The 26151-nt window shown below is 41.2% G+C and overlaps 1 protein-coding gene across 1 annotated transcript; it reads left to right on the forward strand.

Annotated features, from left to right (window-relative positions):
- Positions 1-26151, forward strand: LY86 (lymphocyte antigen 86). Its single transcript, XM_005525311.3, has 5 exons — positions 1-354; positions 13746-13832; positions 15273-15401; positions 22427-22479; positions 25403-26151. Exons 1-5 carry the CDS (start codon positions 234-236, stop codon positions 25496-25498), a joined length of 486 nt encoding a protein of 161 aa, XP_005525368.1. The 5' UTR covers positions 1-233; the 3' UTR covers positions 25499-26151.

The raw sequence follows: 26151 nt of genomic DNA on the forward strand, positions 1-26151 counted from the left end.
ACACCAAGCAGAAAGCAGAAGTACAAGGAAATAGCACCCTCCAATTCTGATTAGCCTCTTGTTTACACCACATTGTGAGAAGCTGAGGCTGCACTGGCTCACTTACCCCTTTTGCAGGTACAAATATTTTAAATGTTTTAAGTCCCGTGTCCCTTGGAGAAAGGAAGGAACACCTCCCTCCAGAGTGTTAGCAAGAGACAGAAGTGATCCTGCAAACTACCACCACCACCACCATGAAGACATCAAATGCTCTTCTTTTCATCTTAGTCCTGCTTTACATCAATGCCAGCACAGAATGGCCTACACACACAGTCTGCAAAGAGGACAACTTGGAAATACATTACAAAAGCTGTGGTGAGATTTTTTTACATTTCCATTTGCCTTTTACCTGCTCAACAGAGTTGTTCTTATGCAGTGAGTGATGCTTATAAGCCAGGCAGTGAAAGGAAGGGTTACACTCCCAAACCTGCACTGGGTTTCACATCTGAAATATTTTTCGTGTTTCAAGTATAGCTGGTTTTGGTTCACACACACAAAAATCTAACTGTATTTAGAAGATAATAAAGAGGAAATAATGTAACTAAATTCAGAATAATAAACGACTGTGAAAAACCCAGTTTAGCATGAAAGAGATGACTAAGATTTTTATCTTGAAGTTATGATTTAAAAAAAAAAAATAGGAAGACCCATGGTCTTTAACTGTTTTACCGCTGGGATGAAACAGGCTCTTCAATTCGCTGATCTGCTGCTTTCCTAATGTGCGATGAGGCTGTGGTGATGTGCTTTCTGTCCTCCCACTTGGAATGACAAGGGACCCAGTGTGACAGTGGGAAGGATTCGTGTTCTCTGCCATTGCCACTGTGCTTAGCGAGACTTCAGCAGCAGCCCTCACCAAAGGCATTTCCCAGGGATCACAGGGTTCTGTTTGTTCTTTAAATCTGTAGAGAAGAAAAGGAGCAAGCGACACTGGAATTGACTGAAAATGAATTCACTGAATGGTGCCTGCTTTCCACCTCTTGCTTTGCTGGCCGTGTGCCTCGCCTATTGTGCTGATATGCTTTACAACTGGGACAAAGGGAATTAGATTCAGAGACGCCTCATTCATTTTCCGCACGTGATTTGAAAAGAGATTCATGGCAAATGAGCACCCTAGAGTTTGTTTTTCCAATTCATCCAGTTACAAAGGGTTTTCCCGGGGGCTTTTCCTCGCCTGTAGCTTTCATGCGTTTTTGCACACCCATTAAAATAAAGCCAGTGAGGGACAAGAGAAGTAAATAAATATTTGTAATGCTATTCTTTACTGGCCTGCTCCCAGAGGACTAAAGTCAGGCTTCACATTCTATAAATGGGTATAATGCACTAAGAAAATATTTAATTAGATATTGAATACAGACTTTGGTATTGCCTTCATTCTAGTAAGAATTTATTGCATAAGTGAATTCTGTTCCCTCAACAGGTCTCAGTCAGCATGAGATGCCTTGACACAGAGGCACAGGCTACAGTCTGAGTGAATTCAAAGTATGATGTATTTGTCTGTTGGCATGTGCCAATTAAATGTTGCTTCTTACTGTGCACATCACTGGCCTAGCTAACAATATGCATTTGTTTAGAGTCATTTGTTTCTGTCACTTCCTTTGGTTTGCCATGAACAGAAAGTTAAGAGGTATATTCATTCAGGGAGAATTCACAGTTTGAGAAGCACGAGCCAGAGATCATAAAGGTCAGGTCCCACCACTTAGAGTGGTCTTCTGTTCTCTGAGGCACAGATATGGGAGATGAAAAGATTACACAGATGTGGAAACAATGCAAGAATTAAAAAAGATTCCTTGTTTGAAGTCAGGTTACTTTCTCCCTTACTGCTCTGTCAGATTAAAGTTGAGGCAACTCACAACTGCCATCACAATGTCCTGCCTTGCCTTTTTCCAGAGGCTACCATGTGTGTAGCATCAGCCCAGGATACACCATCTGCATTGCTGCTGATACAGTTCATAATCTGGCAGTTTGCACAAAGGAGGAGAATAAAGAGCCCCAAAATCTGTAGGTCAGGAGGACTGATCCAAGTACACTAGTCCACGTCTGCTTCAGAGAAGACACTGTCCTTACTGAACTCACTGGCAAGCTCACAGTAGTGCACAAGGTGCTGATCACCCTTTCAAGAGAAAGGGGAGCTTTGTCCCTACTACATTTCATTGTAAACCATAACTAAATGGGCAGAACATAACTCCATTTTTCATCTGTGTCCTGCCAATTGTTCTCACCCAGGAGGACACAGACTTGTTAGCATTTGACAGGACCCTTTCCCAAAAAACCTTCTCATTACAAATTTATAATGGCAGCAAATGCAGAGTTTATACTAGGCAACTGTCCATACTCTTTAGCTGTTCCAGAGGAATGCTGCCCCATATATCCCTCCAGTCTGAGAAATCCCTTTGGTATTTTCTGCTCTACTGAAGATATCCGAGGATGTCCCATTTGGGTGATAACAGGAGCCACAGTGAGGTAATAAGTACAAAATCTTGGGTAAAGGATTGCCTGATGGTTTCAAGAGGGTGAGAATTTTACCTCTAATGTTGTTACTATAGACTTTAGGATGTTACCAGTGAATTAGAATTGAATCAAGTAAAATATAAGGTTGTTAAAAGAATTTTAACCAAGTACTTCACAACTTGCTTCTGGAGCTTAATGTCTTCTCTCAACAAATTACTAGAATGCAGTTTGAGCACTTAAAGAGGAGCCAAGTACCCATTTTGCTTTGCTGTTTATCAGATCATCTCCTATAACACAGTAAAAATCTGACTAAAGTAAAAAATATGGGCTAATACAACTGTGATTAATGCAACAGGGAAATTTAGGTGGGTAACTGAGAAAGTGTAGCCATCTCCTGTACCCAGGAGTAAGTTGCATGGTCACAAGTAATTGTTCCTGCTGCATCCTGCATGTAAGATACAGGCATGCATCAGGCCCCCAGCCTCAGCCCATGCTCTGGATCCTATAAAAAGCATTTCCATTCCCACTTAGCCACATCAGACTAAATCTGTAACCAGGACTCCAAGTCATGCATCAAATGAAAGGGCTAGACAAGATCCTAGTGATCAGTATAATGTAACTGTAAAAAAGTAATCTAAAAGAAATCTGACAAAAATTCTCAGCAGCAAGTCCATGGTAAGAAAATGAAGCTGAGAGACAGGTGGTCTAAAAGTAGAGTAAATAGACACTGTGCTGCCTCCTCTATGTAACCGCAGGAGACATAACACCGAGACAGTCTATAAATAGCAAGACATTTCCTATTAGGGCCACTCTTTCTCCCAGAAACAAGTGACAAAAATGAAGGAAGATCTCAAATGACCACAAATCACTTTAGAAACCTGGGCAGAGATCCTGAGATAAAAGCAGCACAGGTTAATATCTCTGACTGAGAAAAGAAGACAGTAATTGGCAAGTCTATGCACAGACATGAAAAGAACCTGCTACGTAAATGGCCAATTTCTACCCCTTTTAATTTCACTGTAATAATGCTTTTGATCTTTCCAGCTACATTTTAAAAGGCAATTGTCTGGGAAGGGAAGGGCAGGTAGGCAAGGTAACAAAGTGCCCTGGGCAGATTCCAGTGTTGTTTGAGTAACAGGCATCCACTTGGAAGTGCAAAGTGCAATGCAGTCAGAGACTACAGAACAAAACTCCCAAACACATCTACCAGCACCTGCTTCTAGATCATTCATGTAAAGCCTAATTGTCTTAATTAGCCATGAAAACATTCTTACTATGTAGTGTTCAAATGGGACCCCCTTCGTAGGGGAAAGCAGCTGATTGCTCCTGCAGACACATGAAAAATATTTTCCAACTATTTTTACAGCTCTTTCTTGAAATGTTAGGTGGGCCTGTATTAACACTTTAATGCTTCAGAATGCCTGCTTTTGTTTCGACCAACAAGCTTGGTGATTATTTAATTAAATTATTTAGCTTAGGACTTGGGAGATTTCAGAGCTGCCCACTGCCTTAAACTGTAAATTTCTTTACAGTGCAGAAACAAACACTGATAAGGCAGAAGGTTCTAAAAAAAGGGGATGGACACCATCAGCCATTAAGGACTTAATTTTCTGTGCACAGGAGTAAGTAATGGGGAATTTCAGGGAGATCTTCAGAAGAGTCAAAGTAGTAGTATTCAAAGATGACATCTTCAGAAATAATCCCAAGAGTATATAAAACACTGCTCAGACCACATGAGATTTTTAAATATAGACAAATATATTTTCCCAATTCATATCTGATTTTGTTTTTTTCCTTCTGTTTTTCATCTGAAGTAAGGTTAATAGCCATTAAAGTTTCAGGAGAAGGAGCAAACAATCAGTATTCATTTCAACCTTCTGAATTAAATATGAAATTGGCTGCACCCTTCATAAGTTTTATGTCTGTATATCTACAAATTTTAAAATAATAAAAATATATAGAGATATGGGTAAACATTTGCTATAATTCATGTCTTCTACTAGACAAAGAACCAGGGAAATCTGGCCATCTAGAAGATTATTTTTAAGTGACAATGCCTCTTCCAAAAGAGAGGAAAGTCATGCTGAATTTACGTCCAAGGAGTTCCATGCTTGCTTGCTTAGTTCTATGTCACACTTGAAGCAGTGTCCTTTCTATAAACCTTTTTCCTGGCCTTCAGTGGCACAATAGGAGAGAGTAGCACTGCCCACTTCAGTATACACTTGCATTAAATTGCATTTGTAGATAGAGAAACTCTCATTTGTATGGCTTTTCTTTAAATGTGTGAGCTCAGATTTGGATCTCTGTTAAAATGGCCCCTTGAACTCAACAGGGTATAAAACCCACTTTGGTCAAATTGTGCACTATAGACAGGCTCCTGTTAAACCCTGTATTGAGGGAACTCTTTAGAGCTTAACACAAGTGGAGACAGAGACCAATCAGCTCACAATTTCCTGATGATTTGTCTGTCCTTTCTGAAGAGTTTCAGGCTTACTAGAGTCCCCCTCACACACTCTTTATAATTTCTCCTACATATTGAGAGATGAAATATACTATTTTTCTTAAACTCCATTTGTTGCTTTTTAAAAAATGTACCTGTAACATGCAGCCCTGCTCAATCAGCAATACCAATTTGTAAACAGTACTGTTAAACTGGCATCACTGCAGCACTAATTTTACAGCACATCACCTTCCGTTCTCTATGTCAACCAATGTAACTAGTCCTTTTCCCTCCATGACCACACACTTATATTCTTTGCTTAAAGGATGTAAGTAATGTGATAGCTTCAGCTGGGAAAGAAGGTCTGCAAAAAAGTTCTCACTCATGCCTCTTCAGGGCAAAAATTCTTCTAGACACTTGGTAAAAATAGGTTATTTTTCCATTATTCTTTGGGTTTTTGGCAGGCAGATTGAGCCAGATGCTTCTTTCGGACTTATTTATTTATTTCCCTCAAATAGTCTCCAGCAATTGCTTCTGCTTCTAAATTATTTAAAGCCACATGATACCAACTCCCCTCTGATCTTTTGTTGCATAGATTGCTAATGGGCAAACAATCAAAGAACTTAAGAATTCCACTTGAAAACTATTTTTTTTGTATGTTTACTCTGTCCAAGCCATCTTATTGTCATAGCTTTGCTGTTGTACTCATCTGGTATAACTTACTTATTCCAAGGGGAAGACCAGATGTGTACATGTATATTTCTGGCACCAGATCCTAACAAACTGAAACTATCATCAGAATCAAGGTAGTATAGTTATGAGTGCACATGTAAATCTTCTTTTAAAATTTTGATCCCTCCATGAATTAAAACTATCCCATCTATTTTATTCTCCACATCTCATTAGAGGATTTAAATTTTCTTTTTTCCCTGTGAACTTTTGAGGTGATTCTGAACATCATTTTACCCTACTTTCTGCGGGGGGAGTACTTAGTAAGTTTTAAAATGTAAATGACATAGAGAAGCAGGAGACAATTTCATACCTCCAAGGTACTCTGGCAGAAACATTAGAATCAGCACCTAGACTTTAAATCTTCCAGTAAAATCAATATTAATGCTTTCAGTGAGATTAGTAGTGGAGAAAATTAACCTCAGCTGAACTTCCCCCACCAGGTTTTAAATATTCCCCTCTAATTTAGTTCTCAGTGGTTTCCTCACAGATCCAAATTCTTCACCAAATCAATTAAGGTCCTGCACCATGGACTGCAAAAGAGGGTTGTTTATGTGTGACAGCCTCTCCTGCTTATCTACAGCTGATAAATCTAAACTGTTTGGCATGTTTTTCATCTACTCACTTTTGCCACGTCATTGGTTGCTGTAGCCACTGAGTCACTAAGGTAAATGTGAGGATGAGTGGTAACAGTTCATCTCATCTAGAGCTGCCATCAAGGCCTCAAAATATCTCCGGACCCTACTATGTTTATCGTTTAGCAAAGAAAGTAGAGGCAGGAGATCACAGAAATTTAATATCCATCAGAAAAACATCCAAAGTATTCTAAGAAATATTAACACCTCAAAATGAAAAAACTACACCAGCATTATTGTGTGTTAGTGTCACTGAGCCAACTTTAAGGAGGCAACCTAAAACTAGGGAGAAACGGTGGCAATCAGGGACAAGATGTCCAAATGCCCTTTACAGATTCACCAAGTACCAAATCAAAACCCTTTGATCTATTCCAGATGCTGCTTTTAGACTCAGGAGAGCTTCTAGTTGCCAAAAGCTAGCATTTTGAAAACTACCACAAATTAATTCAATGCTTCAAGTTTCCTCTTCACCTGAAGATGGATGGTTCCTGTCAAATGATCCAGCAGTGATCAGGCAGGTGGGAACCCAGCTGGTTTCCTCAGCAGAGGAACCATTCCAACTGTAGCTTACTGCCATGCTCCTGTAGTGGATCTAAACCCATCCTGGGAAAATGGGAACATTTAGCCCATTTATATGCCGCTGATTACTGTTCTGAATAATTAGTGGTATAGCTGCCATCCCAGAGCATGGCATGTGTCTGACAGCGGGGCAGTTTCCAGCAACATTTGATTCTATTTCTGACACAAGTGAAAGTGTCCTGTGAATCCCCAGTCATTCTGGTAAGCACCGATGTCCAGAGATCTCGCTCAAGTAGAGCACTATGAAAAAATGATTAAAAAAACCCCAGACAACAACAACAACAACAACAAAACAAAACAAAAAAGCAAACAAATTATAAATAAATAAATAAAAATACAAAAATACACATTGAAGAGAGTAGAGACAGCTCTGATTAGGAATACAGGCATATGCTGTAAGCATCTTATTCATCCAGTGCATGGTGTTTTCTTACCAACAGAAGAACAAAGACTTTCGCTCTCTAATACAGTCCCTGCTGGGCCCAAATTAATGCAGTATTTTCTTGTTACACTGCTGTAGTTGAAGCCTGGGCTGTCTGCCCTTCTCTCTCAAGCTAACTGGGACAAATCAGGATTATCAAGTACAGATCTATATGTGCTGTGTCTCAAAGCCTGCTTCTTTCAGTCTTGTCCTCTTAAACAGGCTTGGATAAAGCTTTGTCATACCACACAAAGCACAGAAACCCCCCTTTTCAAAATACCACCTCTGGCAAAAGCAAGGAAAGACTCCAAGAGCCTTCAGATACTGAGCCTCCCCTCAAGCCTCAGCCAATAGCTCTAACAAGCCTGCTCTCAGAAAAGGTGGTTCAGGCAGGAAAAGGCAGGGAGACGCAGGGCATGTCTCTGACAAGGCTGGTTTATGCATGCTAGTGACACCCCCATCCCCAAATACAGCCCTGCAGCTGCAGAGAGCCCCTCACACCTTCTGTCTTCACAGGGGCTTCCCTCCCCCTCATCACATCAGCCTGGTGCCAGAAAATCTCTTCCTCTCCTCCACCTGACATTTGGAGAAGCCTTCTCTGTTACTGTTTCTTAATATTTGCACATTTGGACATCAGTTATACTCTGCAACGAGTTTTATTTGAAATAGAAAGTGACAAAATCTTTGTCTTTTATTTAAACTAATTTTTTAAGACACTGAAATCACCTTGCCCCAAAACTAAGCACCAGCCAGTAACGCCTGTGCCTTAATCTAACCAAGAAATACATAATTGCTCTATGCATTAACAGTGTTCAGTATTCTTGGGAGAGGACTGGAAATTATTTAACTTGCATAAACCTTCTTTTTTGAAGTCATATTTTAAGTTTCTTTTGCTAGCATCCTGGGCTTTTTTAGTTTATAGATTACACTGAAACCAAACCTTCAGGCTTCCCTCTACAGCCATGTAAGTTTTATCAGAAAGGAAACAGAATTATTCACTCTATTGGACATCTCCAAAAGCTTTGGAGGTTTGGGTTTAAGCAACCTCAGAGACCACAAGTTGATAGCACTGTTTGCAGAGGGGAACTCCCACAGTCTGTAACCCCAGGGCATTAAGAATACGTGGACTCTAATCTTCCCTATTCCTTCTCCTCTATGTTGCCTAAATAAGCCAGAAAAGTTCAGGTGATAAAACATGCAGTGATTTCTGCAAATGAGGCCAGAGCAACTGAATTGAACTAGTCCAGAGTTCCAGTCTGAATTAGGCAGAAGCCTGGAGCTGGTCATGGCTAAGGCAAATGTCTTGGGATGAAGCATTCTCATGATAAAGTAGACACAGCCGGTGTCAGTCTAACAATTTATTCTGCTCTCCTCTGAGGAGAAGGTCACTCTGCCCCTCCCAGACGTGTCTGGATGTGGCAGTGGCATGCAGTGAAGGCAGGCCCAAAGGGAACTTCATTAAACTGAAGGTGTTCAGGGAAATGCAGATGCATAACCAGAGAGCTGCTAATTCACCTGATGCTTCCTCCTCAGTAGCTTATAAGTAGATTCCAGTGTCAAATATAACCTTGAGCATTCCAGTTAATTTATTTAAATAGACATTAAAGGGAAATTGTTGAATGAATACATAAAGTCTGAAATCCCAAACAGTTCCTCATTCTTTGTCTCTCCTTTCATCACCTTGACTGTTGTAAAGACTAATGATTTAATTTTATTAAGAGCTTTGAAGGTGAGGAGTATTGGGTAATTGCTAAATGTTTCTTCCTTGTGCTAATTTCCATCTCCTCTAGCACCAGCTTGTCCTTGTATGACCCTAGCCAAGAGCAGTTGTGCCATTTCGTTCCATTCTGTGGCTTAACTGCTTCAAAAAGTATTATTTTGAAACACCCAAAGCTTACCAGTTTGGAGGGTCTTCTTACCACTCCAGAGCTTACAGATGTGGACTTTTACAAGTGAAGCTCATCTGCTTGTTGCTGCTATTCATTCATTACAACGGATTTTCATGCTCATATGGAAACAATGTGATTTTAGAGCAGATTCAGAAGAGAGGGAAGCCAGTACAGGATAGTTAAAAATGGGGGGGTGGGAGGGAGAGGGAAGAATGAAAGACAGAGGCTTTGTTGTACACCAGTGCAGCAAAATTCCTAGAACAGGTGCTTCCCATCTGGCCATGCAGTTTCTGTAATGCCCAGTTAGTCATCTAGCAGCTCAGGCTCTGAGGGACATTGCCACAGTGGGTTAGCACATTATCATTCCCAGCTGTCCACTTCATCCTGTGCCCTGGAGATCCCCTCCCAGGAGGCTGTAAAGGCAGCCCCAGCTCACAGCCCTGTGCCTTTGTGCACACCCATGTTCAGCAGGGGCAGGAGCCACTGGCCCCACAACTGCAGTAACCAGCGCACAAAAGGGAGTTCCCGTCTCTTGTCCTTGTCACTGAGGTTACACTGCTGTAAGTTTGTCTGAGCTAATTTACCTACAACCTTCTGCCAAGAACAAAAGCAGGGGAAAAAAAAAACTCTAGAAAAGAAAGTTCAGGAACTCATCTGAGCTTCTAGGCTGTACTACACACACCTGTTCAGTCTTCTAAGCAGAACCCAGCCAAACCCATAACTGTGAGCACCTCAAAATAGTAAGTCAGGCTGAAATCTTGCACTGTGGTGCCAGTGCACATGGAAAACCACATCCCAAGTCAATATAGGAACAATCTCCACCAAGAGTACTTGGTCATCTCCACCAAGGGTACTTGGGTAAGGGTGAAATGGGCAGTGGGATGCATAGGCTCAGCTGACACTAAGCCATGGTAAGCGGTGATTGGTAGCAAGACGTCAGGTACATCCCAAATTCACTTCTCACAAAGCAGGACTGTACTACAGAAGCCAGTCTTCAGCAAAAGCTGGACATTCTGTGCTAAATACAATTGGGAGCTCAGCATCAGCTACAGCATCAGGTTCAAATAACAGGCCTGAAAGATCTTGGAGTGTATTGATTGTTTACAATCAATGTAAAGATAATTGTAAATACAATGTAAAGATAATGTAAATACAAAGACTTTACCATTTCCCAGAGCAGTTGCCCAAAATTTAGTACTGCCTAGAGAGAAACTTGAGTCAAAATTCTGCTTCCAGACACCTTTCCTACTAGCTGTAAATATGTTTCAGCCCAAGTCCTTCTCACTAGATACACAAAAAATGCCCTTTTCCCCCTCAATAAGCAGATTTTCACTGATAAACCTCAATGTGTTTGCAAAATTTCCAACAACATTATGAGTGTTATATGGTGATATATCAAATCTGAACTGGAAAAGCAAAATTCTGCAACCAGTTAAAGAGTTTCTAGCCTTAATTATGGGAGAGGGAGCAGATTGAAGGGAGTAGGTGGAGGGAAGTCTGGGAACATACAGTACTGTGCACCATGAAACATTGCAGGGAAGTGGAAGGCTGAAGGGCAGCCCCACATATTTTAGAGATCTAACAGTAGATGTTATTGCTCTGCACATGTGAAAGACATAACATGTATTTTTTTTTCAGTCTAACCAGCTCATTTCAGATTGAGGCAAACAAGGAAGAATAAGTATTAAACCTCCACAGGAGACACACAGTGACTCACAGTTGTACATCTGAGATGGAAAACAAAAACGGCAATTGCTTTGAATTGCCTCAGCCACAGAAGGGTCTCCTCACTAAGTCAAAAGGGGTATGGCACAATCCCTTAGTGCATAAAGCCCAGCTGAATTTACAGACTCTTTCACTAATCATGTGGCTAAACCCCACAAGTTTCATTAATTTCATTTTAGTAGCAACATTTCTCCCCACATATTTGGGAATCCAGACTCCCTGGCACCACAGGTTTAACACAGCCATTCTTTCAATTTATTTCAGCAAGAGGCCTCCATATATGCCGCAGTATCTAAGACTGCAAAGTTGGATTGCTAAATCTGAGCAGGAATTTCCACAGGGAGGGTCAGAAAACTATTTGGGGTGCTTTTGGCAATGGAAAATTTTACATATTTCAGCAAGAGAATAACAACACAAAATCCAAGTGTTCCAATTCACATTTTCTGGAATTTCTCATGTGAGTGCTTCCACACTCTCTTCTCCTCTGAGGACCAGATAACACCTCCTGGATATGCCAGCAGCCTATGCTGCATCACTAGCAGTGCAGTAAAAGACATCCACGGCTGCAATCACTATGAAATGTGTCATCTGTCAAAGGAGCTCAACCCATAGAAATAAACAGACATCCAAACTAAAATAACTAACCCTGAGATCAGGGTCACTGTAAGAAGCCCAAGCTTTCAAAAAAATCTTGGTTTAATGAACATACCCTTTCCACTCAGTTACTGATGAGAAATTTTAAAGTAAAAGTTCTAATCAGCCCTAACACCACAATTTAATTTGTTCATTAAAGTACAGCCTAGTCTCTTTGAAAAGAGAAGAGCATCATGTATGTTCTACTGCCATGTTTGAGCATAACTCCTGCTTGAAATTGCAGAACCAACAATTTTACTAACTTGACAACCAGCACTATTTGTTGGCATCAATGCCCAAACTGCTCTGAATCTGAGCAGCTGTTTCCTGAACCTTATCATCACACCACACACAAAACAGAAGCAAGAGGGGATCTAGCAGAAGTCCAGAGGAAAAGCAGAAGCCAAGGCCTGAGAGATGGTAGAAACCAGAGGGGAAGCAGGAGCAACAGTCCTGGAGAAAAGAGAAGTTTGACATGCTTTCCAGCTGGAGCAGGAAACTGCTCTCCTAACCGATTCCAACAGCTTCTGAAGCTGCAAAAACAAAGCTGGAACTGACAGGAATAAGAAAAAAGAGGAAAGACAACCCTCTGACAGTGGTCACATTTGATAAACAACTCCAGGCACTAACTTCTTGTCCCGAGCAGATTATGCAACTGCAGACCGCTTCAGTGGTGTGGAGGACAAAATCCAGCACAGGGACACAGAGGTTTGAAAATACCACTGCTTTTTATCTCCCTCCTTCAAACAGTCATTTAAATTTACCAGAATTTAGGGCTTGGAAACTCCTGTTAGACCACACTGATAATCTGTGGGCTCACAAAGCCAGGCTCAGTTAAAGCCCTCCAGGTCTTCTCAACACTTTCATTCATTCTGTGATCTCCTCTAAACAATCAGGTTTTGGTCACACAGGCTTGATGATTGCCAGCTGCTGCAGCTGTGGGGCACTGCTGCAAAAATAGGGTGAGACTATGGGGATGCTGGGTCAGCCTCACAGAGGACACTCGTGACTCAAATTTCACCACAGCATCAAAGGAAAATTCTCCCAACCTGTTATTTTCAACTCAGTGAGAATATTAGCTCAAGCAACAATAACTTAGAAACAGAATTCAGTTCCCAATTCTATATTTGTCACTACCAGATTTGTGTAAACCAAGGAGCCTATGGCTGCTTCTGCACATGCCACAGTTGCCTGTCTTCTTCCCACAGAGAATGATGTTGGATGTACAGGCTGGCTGGAAAGCCATAATGAGGGACAAAACTATGCCTAAAGCAAGTTTGAGGCTCAAGGTATTTTTCCAAATTGGCCAAATCTTTCCCCTCCTGCCACAGCTTTGGAAAACAATTGCACATTCTATTGGTTGTGGCAGCTGAGCTGTCAGTGGTTGCTGCTGCCTGTCACCAGAGAGTGACATGTCAGCAAGCCTTCAGGCACAGCATTAAGTCTCATGGAGGCTAGCAAGGAAGAAGGTGGAAATGGTAGGAAAACAATTATGTTTTTACAAGAGTTTTAGAGCTTTTTGAAGAGAAAGGGATACTTCAGGAACTGGAAATAATCACGTTCATGACAATTATCATTCAAAGGGCTCCCTTTGGCCCCACAGCTCTGCTAAAGTCTCCCAGAAAAAGAGAAATGTAGAATATTTTCTGGCTTAGAAATATCACTGGATGATGGACCCAGAAAAAAGTGCTGCAGTATCTCAGTTAATACAATTTTATCTTCAGTTTTGGACATTCTATCCCACTCCAGAATTCAGCTTCCTAATCAGCTTCACCAAGCCATCTTGTGATACAAATTAATTAATAAACATCTTCGTAACCAATTGCTTATCAGTGCTGTGGAGGGAATGGCAATATGCAGAGGCTGGGAAGAACAGTTCTTCTGAAGTGCTGAGACTTCACCTTGAATAAGTATTGGCTACCCACCAATTGTGGGGAACTTGCTTTCTTTGAACTTGGTTAATTTTCCTACACAGTAGATTCTAGCCTCACACAGGTTTTCATCTGAGTGTGCTTCAGACCGAAGGGGCAGGAAGGACAGAAGTAGTTATTGAATGCAGGGTATGGGAGCTCTGAGCACTTCTTGGAGAACTTTTAAGGAATATGTAATTTGGTTTTTATAACACTTCTATATTTTATTTTCTTCTATGTGGTTGGTATCTCATTAAAGATACAACTTGTAACCCACTGCTTTGTGTCTTCAAACAGATCCCCAGCAAGATTTTGCTTTCAGCATTGACCATTGTGCTGATATTGCAACCCACACCTTTAACATCAGAGCTGCAATGGTCCTAAGTAAGTGAATTGCTGTTTTCTCACACCATACACAGGTAATTCATGTGTGAGTACTGGTATTAAGCAAGTATTAAGCAAGGGTGAAAATCTCCTATAAAATATGAATGGGCTTCATTTCTTAGAAATTTGAAATAACCTGTGCAGGGTTACATAAATGTCAGTTCTGTTGTCAGCTCGGCTTCAGACTACATATGTTACCCCAAACAGGTCATATCAGCCTTCAGTCATGATTCTGCGCCTACTCTTCATTTGTACACATGGAGAGTCAAGGGGGGGCTGCTCTAGAGATCATTATCTTCATAGCTAAGTCTTCTGGGGAGAGTCTTGTTGAATGAGACAGCTACAGCACCCACACTCTTGTGTCAGTACCTCACCAAATTTCCAAGGCTGTGACCCTTGCTGGTAGGGGAACTGAATGGGGCAAAGCAACATGGGGACACCCCTCTGTCCCTCCTGGGCAATATAGAGAAGTGTCCTGGGAAAGTGCTGGCCTGAGGCAACAGTCACACCACCAGTTTGCCACCTGTACTAGCTGAAATTTTATCCTTCAGCACTTGACTGATCAGCAATAAAAGGTTAAAACTAGATGTACAGTTTAATTTTAGGCATAGCTTGCTTTGTGATTCTTTCACAGGAAAGCCACCTCTTGCAAACCTGAGCCCCAAGCTCATCTAGATCCTGTACTACCAGAGCATAAATATGAAAGTGCTGCTGTATGTTCTTTGTGCTGAAAATGAATTTGTGTGCCAAGTGTCTTTTAGCACCTGGGAATGCTTCCTTGCATGCAAAAGGTCTCCCTTCCTGTGAGACACACAGCCTATTTGTCCAGGAAGCATCGGTTTTCAGGTGCCTGCAAAGGTAAACAAGCCTGAAAAAAAATCACACTACAGACATTTGCAAATACTTTTCCCCCAAGTCAGAGTACAGGACCTCTGTCTAAATCCAGCAGCCTCATTGGCTCTGCCTGTGTCAGCAAGCCAGGCATAAGCAGGCAATTTCCCAGCACTGCCAAGCTGCCACGCTGGTCCCGGGCACATGTTTGGCTGAGGCCAGTTACTGTTTTCCCAGGCAGCAGTTACAGGTCACAGGTTGCTCCCAGGGGCCCATTGGGTATGATCCCTCTGCTAAGAACACAAGAGAAGTTTAGATGTAAGGACGTGAGATTTGCTATGCCATTTGACTTCAGAGTCAGAAAACAGTCATGGGCACAGTTTATTCAACAGTCAAGATAACTGCTATTATGTCCCCTGTCATATGCCTTGAAGGGCCTAGAGACCTGCTCCTGAAGCACAGATTTCTATGTATCAGAGTCCTTGGTGAAGAGAAAACCTCTGATGGCTCAAACAGCAGGGAGGAAAAAACAGAATATTTTTTAAAATAAATTAATAAACCTGTTTATCCTTGCACTTTCTCTAAGCTCTCTTTCTCCTTTGTGTGTAGGACACAGCATCAAGGAACTCTATGTCAAGCTGGACATGATCATAAATGGAAAGACTGTCTTAACCTACTCAGAGACGCTTTGTGGGCTGGGTCATGCTAAGCTTATTTTCTGTGGAATGAAGAAAGGAGGTAATTTAGGTAGCACTCTAAGTGTTTGATGGCAACTGAATACTCCAAGCAGGATGCACCCGCTGTGCTGTTGACTGCACCAATACATTGTAATGTTCTGTTTACTTCACCAGCATGTTAATGGGTGACAGGAACACAGTAGGACAGAGACATTTTAATTTAAGGGCCTGCTTTCCCCCCCAACCTGTTTGTTTGCTTTACTTTTAATCACAGAACATTGCACTCACATGGGATTTCAAGTCCATTAAAAATAACTGTGGTTATGTGACCCCCATCCACCAGCAGAGAGGTTCATAAGCCCTGTTTAGAGGCATGTCTTGCCACGTGGCAAGAAGTACGACAAAAATAAAGGCCAGTTCTGTAAAAGAAATGGCTGAGCAAACAACCACTCAGAACATACTCTTCACTATTAAGCAAGTCACACCTCCTGTCCTTAAAGGCAATTCTTCAATCACTTTATGAGGAAATATGCTTGAATAAGGATATTTGGAACGAGATACTATTTGCTACCATCTATGGTTTGCATCTTGTTTCTGTTCAATATGTGCCTATGCAGCAATCAGATGATTTCAGCTCATGCCAACCACACTACCAGCTGGTGAAGACGTGCTCTAGTTGGTTTAGAGCTCTATTACTTACCCCCAGAAAACAGGCATCTTTGGGCCCAGGTGAGCCTGGGCACCCCAGAGCCCCGCTGCCACAGCCCAGGCCAGGTAATGCCAAGTTAGCTGTGCCACGTCTGGAAGAGCTATGGTCATGCTTCTGGACTGCAGTAGCCATGTATCCAGTAATTTTTAAATCCCTCTTACATCATGATAATCTATTTAGGCTGATTTTATTAAAAACAGGTAGATCCACAGAGAAGTTTGAGTTGTCAGAGCACCAGTTAGTTACAGAAGCTCTGCTTTCCTTCCATTCACTTGCATCTTCAAGCTGATAACACTGCAATAACTCATGTGCAAGGGCCATGAGTTTAAAGACCATGCACAGCACTACCGCTAAGGCAGTCCCTGGAAAATTACTAAGGCATTTCACACTGCACAAAACTATCACAAAGAATAATAGAGAAATGCTGCATGAGCAACCAATTATGTAAATCCTGTAAGCCAGATAGACAAAAAAATTAAATTCAGAAGTTTCTTCAATTGTGTATTGAATTACAAGAGAAGAAAACCCACCCACAGACCTACTGAAAAACTATCTTATTCTGATGAAGTGCTTAATAACATCCTTTAGTGAATACATTAAGGAGAAGCAGAGTCAGTCCTGAGCTGAGCACAAACTGCTATTCACACATTGAGCTACAAAGCCAAAACCTCCCGGGGCTTCCAAGTCTCTAAATCTTAAACTGACAGGCGATTGTTTCTGCTAATTGAAGTACATTATGACATAAACACATAGTTGATTGTTTAAATAACACTATATATCTTCATTCAGAAGTATCCCTATTTTAGTGCAAAGATGTCTGCCATGTACTTTTTAATACACACCCTCTCATTCAGTAGCTGTTTTTATTTAGTAATTAAGTCACAGTGGGAAAGAAGTGAACTTTCTCATACAGGTTCAAACTGAAAATGGGGTATTTCTTAATTAGTTGACAGTTGAATCTACCTCATGTTTTAGGATGGAGAATTGAGGTGAAGACAAATTTAAGGCATTCAGGCATAATTTGCCATATTAGTACAGGTGTATATCTGACCTAATGCCTGTGCAGGAAGGACAACTTGTGAATGGCCAAGTATGCAGACTACGAAGAGCCAGGAGGGCAGAGAGCCCTTTCAACTGAAGCTTTTCATGGAGAGCCTCTTTTTCCCTGTTGTATAGCAACATTTCCAACATCTGGCCAGACCTGACCTGAGTTTAAATACAGTTTCACACAGAATTTGTTTGCCTTTCAGAAGGAAGCCAAAAATTGCCTGCCCCTCCCTCTCCCAAAATTAGACAGAACATCATCCTTCTACGGGTTTTGTTGATCCACTTACTTGTGGGGAAAAGCAGAGCAGAAGTCACAAGAAAAAGAGACTTTTAAGAGCCGGAAGTGGCAAAGTCTTAGTTATTTGAGGAAAGTTTTCTTTTTTTCTTTATATTTGCTCTCCTATAATGCTGCATGTTTTTCATGACTGGAAATACTCTCTGTGCTGGAAAGACTTAATATAGCTGGAGATTTCATGTTCATCATAGTCATATAGCATTTACTATTTTAGTTAACCAAAGGTCACGTCTAGCACTGCTCACTTGGACTCATAAACAGGATTCCAAGATCTTTTTCTTTGAGCTATATGTCTGTTGTGAAGTTGTTAGCTCAAAGTTTGCAAGGAAATTTGCCATTGTCTATTTAGGAACAATAGCAACAAAATTGCTAAATTCTTTGTGGTATAACATGAAGTCAGGCCTTCCTCTTTTTTAGTAGAAAGTGCTGGTTATTCCCCACTTCCTCCAAATAAAACAGTTACATAAGATTTAACAGATTTCCCGATGCAATCACTAAAATCAGAGTGGAAGATCTACCAGGGTAATATTAAGCAATGTGCCAACCACAGCTTGCAGGCTTAAGCAAAGCTACCTGACAAAAAAATAGCTGCATCCTCTGCAAGTTTTTTTTTGGGTTCAACTGACAGAGGAACCATCAGAGCACTTGCACAATTCCTTCTGCACCCTCCCCAAACCATAGAGAAACCGCCACCTTGCTTCAGAGCTCCATTCTTTTACATTATTGTCCCTTTCAGTAGGTGTTACAATGAGCAAGTTTCTAAAATAGTATTTGTGAATAAAAGTAGAGAACATAACATGAATTAAAAGACTGGCTATCACATGGAGAATGTAGGTAGCTGTTTCTGAGAAAGCAGCTATACCACAAAGCTAGGTCTTTGGGATGACACACAATGCCATCTTGCTTAGCCCCTTCATCTCACCTTTTCCTCACCAGTAAAAAGAGCAATTCTTTCTCACCTGGCCATGTATTTACATAAGTTTTTTTTTCCCACTCAACCATACATCTATAGCTGGCAGTTATTCACATCATTCCTACATCCATTGCACCCACAGAAGCTGTGTGTCAGTTGTATGGGTGCAAGATTGTGTCCTAGAAGAACTCCAACATGGAGCACTGAAGTTCTAAAAATATTTAAAACATAGAAAAAGGAAGAGGTGGGTGCAGATGTACAGGGCCTTTATATAGTACAAGAGTGTGAGAACACATAAAGATTTTCAGTGAAAGGAAGATTTGAGAAAGAGGAGTGAGAGTTTCATTATAGGTGTTTAGTCAGGAAGGAGAGGCATCTTCATGACAAATGATAACTAGTAATTTGAAGTAATCCTCAGGAAGTTCTTACTAACACATTTGAAAGCTTTGCCTCAGACTTAGAAAAGCAACTAAAGGCATGCTCACTAGCAATGAAAAAGACTAAGTCACTTTTGGTAGAAACAACAGTGAATAGCTGCTACAAAAATACAGTAGTATCACCTTGATTCAGTCGTACCTTAGAAATATTTTCTAGGCAGCTCTACCAAAATCCCTTTTGTTTATCTTTATAGATAAATCTATAAGGAAAAGGGCTGAAAGCGCATCACTGATGACAGGATGCTTGACAGGTACCATAAATTACCAGCAGACCAAAAAAGAAAAAGGGGAATATTTCATTGGGAAAATGAATATGAGCATGGTTTATGCTCTTCCAAATGTGTGAGCATTTTCTGCAACCACATTTGGGCTTTTCTCTAGGAAGACCACAGAATTCTTTCAATGAGATTGGCTCAGTGTTTGTGACAGTTACACTTACTGCAGCAGATGTGTTCATCCTCTTTCAATGGAGGAATGTAAAAATGTATGAATATGTGGAGAAAAAAATCCATATTTAAAAATCCATAAGGATGCTGTGATAAACTGCAGTCCTTCAAGCTTTGGAGGATGTTTACACTTCTGGAATTATAGCAGAAATCCCCATGCAACTGGAACACTGAATGGTCTTTGAAAAGCCTGATCCACTGAGGAGGTTTCCATAGTCCAAAGTGAATAAGAATGATAAAATTCAGCAGATTTATGAATCCATAGTATTTCCTGACAGGTCTCAACTGGCTGAAAATGAAGGCTGCCCCTGCTTTCCTATAAGGACATGCTTTCAAAGCAGCTAGTTTCCCCCTCCCCATTGAAGCAAGGAAGGTCACAGGAGTTTTCTGAAGGACTGGTTACAGAACCACAGAATTGTTGAGGTTGGAAAGGGCATTTGAAGGTCATTTAATCCAGTTCCACCTACCTCAAACAGGGCCATCTGACAGCCAGTTGCCCAGGACCATGGCCAGGGCAGGGTTTTTAGATATATCCAAGGATGGATGCTCTACAACCTCTCTGGACAACCTCTGCCAGTGCTCAGTCACCCTCACAGTAAAAAAAAATCTTTCCTGATGTTTCCTATGTTTTAGTTTGTGCCCACTGCCTCTTTGCCCTGCCACTAGGCAGCAGTAGAGAGAGCCTGGCTCCATCCTCTTTTAAAACCCCACTTCAGGAATTTGTACATTTTGATGCGCTGTCCCCTAATGTTTTTGTTCTCTAGGCTGAACAGCCACAGCTCCTTCAGTCTCCTCCTTGGAGAGATATTCTAGTCCCTTAATTATATCAGTGGCCTTTCACTGGACTCTCTCCAGTAGCTCTATGTGATTCAGCTGTGAACCACTGCAAGACTCCTGGTTATAAAGAGCTAAATATGGGTAAAGCTGAAGCATAAAGCAGTAAATGTGGACCTCAAACTGGACAAGTAGCGCCTGCTGCTCTGCATTTGAAGGCTCCCCAAGGGATAATATAGCCCATGAAAGTGATTTATTTGATAACTGAGCAAAGGCATAGCTACAACACATCAGAGCAATCAAGGAAAACTTCTCAGAGTGGGCTGAGGCAGAGCCCTGAGACTGCATTCATCTAGTTACTTTATCACAGTGAAGTGTGTGGGGAAAAATAGCTTCTACCTACACTAGATGAGAGATTAGCATTGCCATCATTTCAGAAGCAAATTTATGGCCTGATGACACCTACTTCATTTTAAAATACAGGCTTTGCAGAGTCTGAATGCTGCATCTATGTTTTTAGATTCTGGATGGCTTTCTGAGAGCCTAGATGAGATCCTAACAAGCCACATGATCCAAGAGAAGCTTCTGTGTCCCTGTGCAGAAGGACTTTGGGTGATAGTTCACAGCCCAGTTTCCTCTCCACTCTCCTCTGCTATCATCCAAGATTGGCTAGGCTGTGAGTTGACTGAAGAAAAGGTAGTCCTACAAGGCTCTCCACCAAACAAAAGGACATACAAAGCATGAATCCCATACACTGCATGGCCCACACCACCCTGAGGGGCAGCTCCCAATGTGGCTTAGATCACATCGACACACACAGCTCAAGTCCCAGGGGAGTCACCCATCACCTAAGTTATGCAGTCTTCAGTGCCTTTAATTCCCATTTAGAGTCTATTAAAGCTGTGAACCAAGAGGTGGGCTGTACTGTATTTTTAAAATTTTTGAGTCACCGCTCTCTGCAGTGGAGATGTGTCAGACTCCTGGGCTTTTGCTACATGTACAGAAGTGAGCAGTGATGGTGACTGCTCTCAGAAAACAACAAGACTTCTCGCTGTCCACATGAATTAGCCAGGGATGCAGACAGGAGTGAGTACAGTACAATTGCTGTAGCATAGTTGATCAGTTTGAGATTGACAAGCCAAGACATACTTATTCTCTTCTCTGTTTTGGGATTAGGTTTTCCAGGGCAACACTGAGTCGTTTTGCATCTTCTCCACCTCCCAGGATCATCAGGGCATTACATTAAACAAATTTCTCATTAATGCAAAGGTGTAGAACATTGGTGATATCTCAGGTTTCTCCTTTTCCTAGTTTATCTTATTGCCATAATTCTTTCATATAATTTTGTTACAAAACTAACATTTCATATCATGTGTGGGAATAACTTTTGTGGACTGTTTTCCAAGTCCATGCATGGTGAGATGGACCATACTGTCTAAAGAGGTTACAAAGCTTTTATCCAACCTTTCACAAGAAACAGTTTAAACCAACAGTGAGACTAGACTAAAACAACTCTTTAGAAGTGACAAGCATCAAAATGCCAGCGCATACCCATAGTAACATGATGAAACACTCACTCCTCTGTCACTGTCAAAGTAAGGAATATTTCATGACACCTACAAAAAAGAATCCTTAAACACTTCTTAGACTTTTCCATGACTTTTGTGGGGCAAGTTGTGCAAGAAATTCTGAAATACTGAAACATCTACAAGTTTTATTTTCAGTCAAGTCTGCACAGTTTGGCCCAGTAAGCTATGAAAAAGTAGGAGGAACTGCAGAACAGCTTGCTAATTCTCTCCATTAATGCCAAAGTTGCCCTTTCTTCAACAGCCAAGAGCAGGCATGCCTCGTACGGTTAGGAGATGAGGATTGGAAGGTGGAACTCCCAGGCTCTATTCCAGTCACCAACACACTTGTGATGACTTTAATTCCTCATGTAACTTCTTGACAAATGCTCCCTCAGCAGAGAGACAGACATGTACTTATTATTTTAAAGTCATTTTCAGCAAGCAGTCAGAAGTCCACACCTACACAAACACTCAGCTCGGATTGGTTTTTCTAAAAGTTACCAATACAGTACAGTTCAACTACTACAGCTGCAGGTGTTTAATAGTTCATACTAAAGGACTTGAGTCTGGCAGTCTCCCCCTTCCTTTTCATTTTCAGGATGTGTGATGACATAGGAAACCCCACCCGGCTGTGCAAAGATGTGCCCCCCTTTTCCATTCACATGGGCTGCACGTGCTCCTTGAGCCCAAGCTCTGCCTTGCTTTCCCCATAAGGCAGCATGCATCCTGATATTTCCCTCAAGAGGGCTGCTACAGGACAGTGTATGGAGCATTTTGCAGTTCCATAATACTTGTCGCTGGAGGCTTTGAAATGCCATCACAAAAAAAGCATCTATGATCAGCTTTTTCCTTCATGTGCTGCATGTCTAACCATCCATCACCGTTGTTGCTTTCCAGAACATCTCTATTATGAGGGACCAGTCACACTGGGAATCACAGAAATCCCTCAGGTAAGTTGGTCACAGCTGTGTTCCCAAGCAGAATGGCTTTCCGGATGAAGTATGGTCAGAGAACTACCAGCAATCACACCAGCACATTCCATGCTTCCCCAGCTGGCACACTGGATCTGACAGTGTTTTATATGACTAATCCTTTTCAATATGAAAATAAGTTGCTTTGATTATAGTTACAGAGGCACTACTATCCAAATTTGTTTTCAGGATAGCAGATCTCCGTACCAGTATTAAGTCAGCCATGGAGTTCTTTAACAGGCTCCCCCTCTCTTACTCTTAAAATAGCAAGAAAAGAAGCAGTTCCAGGGGACTCCCAGGAGACCAAGGCTGCAATTTTGCTCAGTCCTTAGTGAACTGAACAATTTGGAGAAGCTCATTCATCCTCTCTGGCTATAAAGGCAATTTAGATAGCTATTGCAATTGAACGTGTTCCAGTGTACATACATGGTGTCAGGCAGAAAGACCAAGGTCTTCTAGGTAGCAACTGAAGGTAAAAGTTATTAGGCCAAGAACACTTTCTCTGGATTTATGGAGCCTTAAAATAAGAAAATAATCTCTTAGGAAGGTAAGAAAACAGGCAGTACTCTAGGCACTGCTCTGAATTTCCTGGTCATCCATTACAGATGCTTTTTACTAGCTGCAGACAGCTAAGTCTCCTAGAAGTTCAACCAAATCACACTGCAAAAAAAAAGACAGATCTCAAATGCTGAATACAGCTGTCTCTTAACTGGGCACAGCATGATGATATATTTGATCAGTACATAACAAAGGATTTTTTAGAGACATACAACAAAGAGATAGGGTTGAAGGGAAGAAGGCAAAGTCTTTGACTATCAAGGCATCATCTTGTTGACAATGTGGCAAAGAAAGGATCACAGTCACCACTGCAAAAGCATCGAGTTCAGATGGTCAGTCAAATACTCCTTAGATTTACTTGGAGAGGCACAGCATGAGCTTTCAGTTCATCAGCAGAAGACATAAAACGTATGTCAGAGGCTCAAAGATGAGGTCTGGATTCTGCTCAGCACTGGATTGCTCCAGGCAGGAAAAGAAAACAGGACGAGAACAGGGATACAGAACAAAGACATGAATCCCAAAGAACTGGGCTTGCCAAGACCTGCAGAGGTGATAACACGGATAGCTGGCTTCTGGGAGGATTGAGCCTCTGTAAGTGCTACCATCTCATATGTCTCAATCTTCCTTTGGTGATAGCAGCAATCAGGACCCTCATTTTCCAAGGGTCTCACACAGGGAGCTGGATCCCCTTTATGCAGGCTGTTATCCCACCCTAAGCAGCCTGCTTCCCTAAAGGCTATATCTACAGACGCCGTGTTGAGCATTGCCTTTTGATGTCTCACACAGGAGTGCCTGAGCTCACATCAATCTGCATCCTGCCCAAGGAGCAGTTTTACTAACATACTTACGTAGTAAAGCCTCAGGACAAACTGAAGAATAGTTTTTTAAAACAAGAAGAAACCACAGAAACATGCACACAGACCAGTAATCCGGTGACCAGTGACCGGTTCTGGGCAAATTAGCTGAATTTTCAGCTAGTTTCTGGAGCTAGAAACTCCAAGACTGATCACAAGCCTCTTTCAATAACATTTTTCACCACAAGTAAAAAATTATCCTGAAGGAGAAAAACTAAATCTAATCACTAATAAGCAATGGAAATTAGTTATTAAGAAGTTGCTTTTAGAGAGTTAACATGCTTGTGAGAAAAGGAATAAGAAGCCTCTTTTGTTAATTAATCAATCAGGCAAATAACACCATCCTCCCATGCTGACAAAAAGGAATGATTCCATAGAGTGATCGTCTTCTGCTCATTGCAAAGAACAGCCTCATCTGACTGAGAAGCCTGAGGGATGTTTGCACACTCCTCACAGGAATTACAACCAGGCTCTATTCTCAAGAGCGTGTTGCCATTGGCCCTCTCTCTAAATTTAGATTTTACTCTTAACTTGAACTTCTCTGTGAGGACACAGGCCAGATAGTGCTTCAAAAATCCCATTGCAAAAGGCAAATGTCAAAAAGCCCGACTCATTCTAGCCATGTCTCCTACTCCACAATCATAAGGGCTCTAAGCAGGGCAAGAGCATTCTGTGGTTCAAAGCAAGGAGGTCACTGCTGCCAACCTCTCCTGTGCCACATTTTTCTCCCCTCTGTGCTCCAGCAAAAAAACCCAGAAATAATTACTGCAGTGCCAGCAATATACAGTGAATAAAATCTAGTTCACCTCTTCCAAAGCTGTTGAAGCTGCCTTGGTCACTTCCCTGTATAGTGCTTTTCCAAGTGTCTGAAGAGAGCCATTTTGACCAATACAAGACAGCCATGGCTTCTTTAAGGTTCAAATCTTCTTTGCACTGTAATGATATAAGTTCTCCTCAAAGCCTGAAATCATAATTTCAATTACACAATAGGAAATTAGACTACTTCTTGTTTTATTATATAGGAACTCATTATAGATTGAGTCATCTATACACACACTTCCCCCAGCATGCTCTGTTACAAAAATTCATATCAGTAACAGTGAACAACAAGATCCATGTAAGAGAAATGCCAGAGAACTGAGTGTCTCCTTTTCCAGTTACTAAACAGCACAGGGCATATTGTGCTTGCTTTTAACAATCGTGAGAATTTACACAGATTTCAAGGGATTTTATTTATGCAGCAAAACATTTAAGCCCCCTTGCACTGTTTAATTTTCAATTTGTGCTGTCAGCATTGCTATCCCTGATGAGAGTTTTTGGCAGAAAATATGGGCATGTCCTTTACCACCTCTGAAATACGTGGACCAGGAAGGTTTTGGAGGAACTTGATGGGAAAAGCATTATTCTGTTTCTAGAAAGAGGAGTCAGAAACTTAAGCAGTTATATAGTACTGATGGGCTAATCTCTTGCTTTGCATTTGTCTCATACAGGGAGATTACACTCTTTCAGCAAAGCTGATTAATCAAGATCACGTCACTGTCGCTTGTGCCGATTTTACTGTGAAAAATTATTTAGACTATTATTAGCAACAAACCAATTTCATGAAAGCTACAGACTACCAAAACTATTCAAGTCAAGTAGGCTGCTTGCATGCTACAATGATTCTGAAGAAAATAATCCTCACATGGTGATTCTGAAGCTGTTCCTCTTTAGAATTTGCTATTTTCAAGAAGTTGCTAGATCCTCTAGTGGTAATTTTATCTCTAAACGCACACTGTAGCCTACTTTTTTCTTCTAATATATACAGCTGTAAGAAGTAAGTATCCAATACCAACACTCTCATCTTAGGATGAAAATAGCATGAGGCAGAACAGGCGAGAGCCTAAACACTTTTTTGCAGTAAGTTATGGAGGTATCCATTTCTAACACAGGCTAGAAGATGACTTTCACATATATCACATATTATGCAGTTACAGAACTCAACATCTTAAATCTTCTCTGGAGCCTGTCTGGAGATTCCACTAGCACAGCTTTTGTTATAACCACAGAACAAAAACAAATAGGATGAACGTGCCTTTTTTCCAGTGATCGATGCCCTGTCACTGGATTCATATCAGTCCAATCTTCTGGACACTACCTGGAATTTTTTGTTCTGTAATGTCTTTTAAGTGATGTGTGAATCATTCTGTACCTAGGCTATGTGCTCTTCTTTCTTCTCAATAAATTCATAATGAAAGAC

The sequence above is a fragment of the Pseudopodoces humilis genome, chromosome 1 (assembly GCF_049639895.1).
Source record: "Pseudopodoces humilis isolate 2021_Gansu_Grassland_sample_001 chromosome 1, ASM4963989v1, whole genome shotgun sequence".
NCBI classification, from domain to species: Eukaryota; Metazoa; Chordata; class Aves; order Passeriformes; family Paridae; genus Pseudopodoces; species Pseudopodoces humilis.

Bases quoted from the DNA above. Each gene is read 5' to 3' on its own strand.
- LY86 (XM_005525311.3), top strand. From the start codon at position 234: ATGAAGACATCAAATGCTCTTCTTTTCATCTTAGTCCTGCTTTACATC. The intron at 13,833-15,272 runs GTAAGTGAATTG...CTTTGTGTGTAG, and splicing joins CAGAGCTGCAATGGTCCTAA to GACACAGCATCAAGGAACTC. The intron at 22,480-25,402 runs GTAAGTTGGTCA...TGTCTCATACAG, and splicing joins GAATCACAGAAATCCCTCAG to GGAGATTACACTCTTTCAGC.